Genomic DNA, 7,118 nt, shown 5'->3' with positions numbered 1-7,118 from the left:
TCATATAGTAAGCAAAAAAGTGTCAAACAAATCAAAATACATTTTAAATTTTAGAATCTTCAAAGTAGCCACCTTTTTCCTTGATGACAGCTTTGTACACTCTAGGCATTCTCTCAACCGGCTTCATGAGGAATGTTTTTCCGACAGTGTTGAAGGAGTTCCCACATTCGGTTGAAGTCGGAAGTTTACATATACTTTAGCCAAATACATTTAAACTCAGTTTTTCACAATTCCTGACATTTAATCCTAGTAGAAATTCCCTGTCTTAGGTCAGTTAGGATCACCACTTTATTTTAAGAATGTGAAATGTCAGAATAATAGTAGAGAGAGTGATTTATTTCAGCTTTTAATTATTTCATCACATTCCCAGTGGGTCAGAAGTTTACTTACAGTCAATTCGTATTTGGTAGCATTGCCTTTAAATTGTTTAACTTGGGTCAAACGTTTCGGGTAGCCTTCCACAAGCTTTGCACAATAAGTTGGGTGAATTTTGGCCCATTCCTCCTGACAGAGCTGGAGTAACTGAGTCAGGTTTGTAGGCCTCCTTGCTTGCACACACTTTTTCAATTCTGCCAACAAATGTTCTATAGGATTGAGGTCAGGGCTTTGTGATGGCCACTCCAATACCTTGCCTTTGTTGTCCTTAAGTCATTTTGCCACAACTTTGGAAGTATGTTTGGGGTCATTGTCCATTTGGAAGACCCATTTGCGACCAAGCTTTAACTGCCCGACTGATGTCTTGAGATGTCGCTTCAATATATCCACGTAATTTTTCTACCTCATGATGTCATCTATTTTGTGAAGTGCACCAGTCCCTCCTGCAGCAAAGCACCTCCACAACATGATGCAACCGAGCTTCACAATTGGGATGGTGTTCTTCAGCTTGCAAGACTCCCCCTTTTTCCTCCAAACATTACGATGGTCATTATGGCCAAACAGTTCTATTTTTGTTTCATCAGACCAGAGGACATTTCTCCAAAAAGTATGATCTTTGTCCCCATGTGCAGTTGCAAACCGTAGTCTGGCTTTTTTATGGCGGTTTTGGAGCAGTAGCTTCTTTCTTGCTGAGCGGCCTTTCAGGTTATGTCGATATAGGACTCGTTTTACTGTGGTTATAGATACTTTTGTACCTGTTTCCTCCAGCATCTTCACAGGGTCCTTTGCTGTTGTTCTGGGATTGATTTGCACTTTTCACACCAAAATACATTAATATAACGCATCTCCTTCCTGAGTGGTATGACGGCTGCGTGGTCCCATGGTGTTTATACTTGCGTACTATTGTTTGTACAGATGAACGTGGTACCTTCAGGCATTTGGAAATTGCTCCCAAGGATAACATTTTTTTCTGAGGTCTTGGCTGATTTGTTTTGATTTTCCCATGATGTCAAGCAAAGAAGCACTGAGTTGAAAGGTCGGCCTTGAAATACATCCACAGGTACACCTCCAATTGACTCAAATGATGTCAATAGGCCTGTCAGAAGCTTCTAAAGCCATGACATCATTTTTCGGCTTCAACTGTATGCTGAGCACTTGTTGGCTGCTTTTCCTTCACAAAGAAAGTAGAGGTTTTTACACTTGGAACTGAAAAGTTTGCTCGACCTTATTTATGGTTTCCTCGCACATAAAAGTGGTGGAATTATGAGGGAATTAGTGAAGGTCATAATACAGCATATCTGCAAACACACCTCCACCACACCTTCATTTCTTACATCTCCACCCTGAACGAATTGCAGGTGATATTCTCATTCAAATCAAAGTAAGAATAATAGACAATCTGGACCCTTTCTTTCTAAAATGATCTAGCCTGTTCAACCTCTCTTTCGTGTCATCTAAGATTCCCAAAGATTGGAAAGCAGCTGCGGTCATACCCCTCTTCAAATGGGGGGATACTCTTGACCCAAACTGCTACAGACCTATATCTATCCTACCCTGCCTTTCTAAGGTCTTCGAAAGCCAAGTTAACAAACAGATCACCGACCATTTAGAATCCCACTGTACCTTCTCCGCTATGCAATCGGGTTTCAGAGCTGGTCATGGATGCACCTCAGCCACGCTCAAGGTCCTAAACGATATCTTAACCGCCATCGATAAGAAACAGTACTGTGCAGCCGTATTCATTGACCTGGCCATGGCTTTCGACTCTGTCAATCACCACATCCTCATCGGCAGACTCAACAGCCTTGGTTTCTCAAATGATTGCCTCGAATGGTTCACCAACTACTTATCCGACAGATTTCAGTGTGTCAAATCTGAGGGCCTGTTGTTCGGGCCTCTGGCAGTCTCTATGGGGGTGCCACAGGGTTCAATTCTTGGGCCGACTCTCTTCTCTGTACATATCAATGATGTCGCTCTTGCTGCTGGTGAGTCTCTGATCCACCTCTACGCAGACGACACCATTCTGTATACTTCTGGCCCATCTTTGGACACTGTGTTAACAACCCTCCAGACGAGCTTCAATGCCATACAACTCTCCTTCCATGGCCTACAACTGCTCTTAATAAATACAAGTAAAACTAAATGCATGCTCTTCAACTGATCGCTGCCTGCACCTGCCCGCCCGTCCAACATCACTACTCTGGACGGTTCTGACTTAGAATATGTGGACAACTACAAATACCTAGGTGTCTGGTTAGACTGTAAACTCTCCTTCCAGAGTCACATAATACATCTCCAATCCAAAGTTAAATCTAGAATTGTCTTCCTATTTCGCAACAAAGCATCCTTCACTCATGCTGCCAAACATACCCTCATAAAACTGACCATCTTACCGATCCTCGACTTTGGCGATGTCATTTACAAAATAGCCTCCAACACCCTACTCAACAAATTGGATGCAGTCTATCACAGTGCCATCCGTTTTGTCACCAAAGCCCCATATACTACCCACCACTGCGACCTGTACACTCTCGTTGGCTGGCCCTTGCTTCATACTCGTCGCCAAACCCACTGGCTCCAGGTCATCTACAAGACCCTGCTAGGTAAAGTCCCGCCTTGTCTCTGCTCGCTGGTCACCATAGCTGCACCCACCCGTAGCACGTGTTCCAGCAGGTATATCTCAATTGTCACCCCCAAAGCCAATTCCTCCTTTGGCCGCCTCTCCTTCCAGTTCTCTGCTGCCAATGACTGGAACGAACTACAAAAATCTCAGAAACTGGAAAAACGTATCTCCCTCCCTAGCTTTAAGCACCAGTTGTCAGAGCAGCTCACAGATCACTGCACCTGTACATAGCCCATCTATAAATAGCCCAAACAACTACCTCTTCCCCTACTGTATTTATTTATTTATTTTGCTCCTTTGCACCCCAGTATTTCTACTTTGCACACTCATCTATTGTCAAAATTACCATTCCAGTATTTTAATTGCTGTATTGTATTTACTTCGCCACCATGGCCTATTTATTGCCTTTACCTCCCTTATCTCACCTCATTTGCTCACATTGTATATAGATTTATTTTTCTACTGTATTATTAACTGTATGTTTGTTTTACTCCATGTGTAACTCTGTGTTGTTATATGTGTCGAACTGCTTTGCTTTATCTTGGCCAGGTCGCAGTTGTAAATGAGAAAAGGTGAAAATAAAAAATAAAATAAAAAATAAGCATAGAGAAAAAAGTGCATACAAAGGGCATTACTTTCTATTTACATGCGCTTAACTTGTTTTGGAATCGGCCCCCAACAGCGCAAAAACAAACACCAATTTGTAAACCCTCATGAAAGCAGCTCCAGGCAGCCCCTTATTGCCGTTTCACACTGTATTTTTGTCTGGTTATCCGACCCGAATCTTGGTCCAGATACATGGGCCAGTCGTGCAGAGTCCTTCCCAGATTGTGATTGGGGTGGTCAGGCCGATGCCCCTGCATGCCACTGGGAGAACAGTGTCCCATGTCTGACCGTACTCCACAGCTGTCAGGGTGGCACAATAGACCCTCTCTCTCAATTTTCCCGAGGTTAACAACAAAAGTGATACATTGTTCCCATTCCGTGCGTAATTTGATGACCGGGAAAATAGTGTTTGTCCTGCGTCTCTTTCTTTACAACAGCGTAACCTCCTGGAAATATAACCATTGTGTGTGTGTGTGTGTGTGTGTGTGTGTGTGTGTGTGTGAGCGAGCGAGCGAGCGAATAGCGATGACACAGCGTGCTTCCGACTCATCACACCCATTGCCGTTTCCTCCCCACACGCTCCATGGGGCAATACTCTTACTACCCTTGTTTCTTTTAGTCACGCCCAACCACTGGGTACAGATGTCAGTTCAACGTTAAGTTTTTATTTACGTTTGATTGAGTTGTCAACTAACGTGAATTCAACAAAAATGTGACCATGTCATCAGGATTTAATTTAAACGTTGTGTGAAAAAGAATCCAATCAGTCTTCCATGTTAAAACAGATTTTTAGGGGTTGAAATGAAGTGGAAACAACGTTGATTCAACCAGTCCAGTGGGCACCCATGTCATGATGAATAGTTTCCTCAAGGCTACAACAAGTTATAAGGAAACGACACAAGGTTCAAGTTCATTATAAAACGTTTTAATAAATAAAACTGAGGTAGTGTCATTGGAATGGTTTGTTTCACAGTTTTGGTTATCAGTGTCGATACAATTAATTTTGGTTCGTATGGAAGAAAAGTTCCACAGTTTAACCAATTAACGTACAATTCCAAATGAACAAAATATACATTTGAATGTATCATACAGGTAGAACATTCATAACATTTAATGGATCAATTTATGTAATAGGTCAAATGTTTGGATTACTGGGGCCCACAACAGTGATTAATAGTAAATAGTTGGTCTAGTATTTTCAGCATCATGGCGCACGTGTAGGCTATAAAAGTCCGTGAAACCAGCACTATTCAGTCGGTTTAGGCTTGTGCCGTGTATTGTATTCAGTCCTTTTCGACCAGGCCCAGCCCTAGAAAGAATTAGACCAAACAAAGTTCTCCCGTCTCCCTCTTTTGGCGCACAGCCAGCGGGGAAAGTCACAGCGGCAGAACAGGAACTCTTTTACGGTAACGATCAGTCACTTCTTTCACAAAACAAGCTCCAAGTTTCGGAGAAATCTCCAGTGAGTTGCCGGGACAGCCCCGTTTCCAACATTAGAGACCACAGCGTGTTATAGTGTCTGAACGCATATGCGGCCTACTCTCTCTCTACCCGGCTCATACCCGGATAGTTTTGCCGATGGCGCATTCCTCCTGCTCGGTCACAAAATTATATTTATGAACCCAAATCAAAGCAAACTCTTCATTGTCCCTTCAAAACGCTGCAATGGCTCTTAACATGGGCACCGATGAGGCCAGTGAGTCCCAACTGACACTGTAGCAGTTCACAGAGCTCCGTATGACGGTATTTCTCCCTTGCTCAATTTTCTCTTTCTTGCAGGGGAGGAAGTCGGGCTCTGAGGCCGCCTTGCCGCGTCTCTTCCTGGCGTTACGGTCAGGCCTCGAAGGGCCCCGGTTCTCCTTGTCTTCTCTACCTGCTGTTACACTGCAGAGCAGCGGGTGTGAACTCGTTCCGTCCTCGGAGGATGAGGCACTCTCCTGGGGCTGGGGGGTCGCGGGTAGTCCAGACGGAGACAAGGAAACCTCCCTCTCCAAAGGGTCTCCAGTTGTTTCCTCCATCGGTGACTCTTGCTGGACCGGCTCTGCTGCTGTCGTGGTTTCACAACTGGCCTGCGATGCGTGGTAGATATCCCGGGCGGACTGCATTACGAGCGTGAGCAGCAGACTCCGGTGGAGACCGTGTCCCCCGCGCTGGGCGCGCGAGCTGTATAGTTTGCCTAGAGCGTGGACCATAATCCTCTTGGCCTCCGCGCTGACCTCCATGTTGTTGCTTATTATTGATCTTAAGACGTTTAAAGACTCGTAAATTTGATTGCCACAACTTTGGACCTTCCTTTACCGTTGGGGCCTAGATTCTCCAAACTTCACACACATACAGACATGAACGTGCCTGTACAACCCGCTTTATTATAACTTCACTGACGTCAGTGGCTCGCTCTCATCTGAGAGGTGTAAATTCTTCCATGAGCTCCTCCTATGCCAAAAGCCCCACAAGAGCTGCGGATAACGTGTAGTAGCCTCCTACACTATATTCAGACTACTATTTATGACTAGACACATGTGTAGGTTGTGTTTAGGCTGTGTTTATTTGTACCACATTTGTTTGCATAATTGTGTAATTTGAACAACCGAATATCAACGCAAATCTGACTACTGTCAACAGGTCATACACTTTATACTAGGCTAATGAAAAAACAGAAACCCGAGAAACCAATGAAATTCATATCGGTGCCATTTAGTTGTTGCATTGTCTTACTATCACTAGGCTAATTGTGTGTGTGTGTGTGTGTGTGTGTGTGTGTGTGTGTGTGTGTGTGTGTGTGTGTGTGTGTGTGTGTGTGTGTGTGTGTGTGTGTGTGTGGCATCTATTATTAAGTGGAAGGGAATTGCATTTTGTTTTCTTGTGTAAGTGGACTGCTGCTTTCTTGAACATGTCTCTCTTGCAAAATAGATTAGCCTGTAGGCTAATTAAAGGTTAAATAAAAAATGTGCATTTGAGACTGTTCCAATTTTTTAAATGAATCCTTTGAACAAAAATGATATGGCTTAAAGGCTAACAGCCATGCCTCATGCCTTATATTTAGCTACTGGTATCAGGTCAAGACCACCAATCAAAGCCATTATATAATGATTTTCTTCTGAGAAAAGCTGTGTTGATAAATTACTCTTGAATCTTCATGTTTTTCTTGCTTCACATTACTATAACATTACTCCGATTGGGGCTGTTTTTCAGGGGTTATCGACAGATGCCCATATAAAGTACATCCGACGGGTAACCGAGGCGCGCGCTGCAGTGGAAAACCCGTGACGCGCCTAGGAGACCCTTGCTTCCATTGGCCAAATAAAGTGCGAATCATTAGGGATTGCGTCAGAACACATCTCCTTATATGGTGTTGTCAAGACTGTGCGCTCTGCTTCCCCGAGCCCAAATACGTGCATCGGGAGCGCGCTTAATCCAGTGGTGGCGTGTTTGGGGTCAACTCAACTCATCTATTTTGGGATGCACATCTGGCAGCAAGGATGCCGCTGGAAATCTGACATTGATGAAATGAGCA

The 7,118-nt window shown here is 44.0% G+C and overlaps 1 protein-coding gene across 1 annotated transcript; it reads right to left on the bottom strand.

Moving 5' to 3' along the window:
- Positions 1-4,507: 4,507 nt before the first annotated feature.
- LOC106592726 (immediate early response gene 2 protein) lies at positions 4,508-6,000 on the bottom strand. The gene has a single exon (XM_014184050.2). The coding sequence runs from the start codon at positions 5,824-5,826 to the stop codon at positions 5,257-5,259; it is 570 nt and encodes a 189-aa protein (XP_014039525.2). The 5' UTR covers positions 5,827-6,000; the 3' UTR covers positions 4,508-5,256.
- Between the last annotated feature and the right edge of the window lie 1,118 nt (positions 6,001-7,118).

The sequence above is a fragment of the Salmo salar genome, chromosome ssa03 (genome assembly GCF_905237065.1).
Source record: "Salmo salar chromosome ssa03, Ssal_v3.1, whole genome shotgun sequence".
Classification (NCBI taxonomy): Eukaryota; Metazoa; Chordata; class Actinopteri; order Salmoniformes; family Salmonidae; genus Salmo; species Salmo salar.
The sequence above is the reverse complement of the archived record's forward strand: the minus strand, read 5'-3'. Positions and strand labels throughout refer to the sequence as shown.

Coding starts and splice junctions, on each gene's coding strand:
- LOC106592726 (XM_014184050.2), bottom strand. CDS start 5,826: ATGGAGGTCAGCGCGGAGGCCAAGAGGATTATGGTCCACGCTCTAGGC.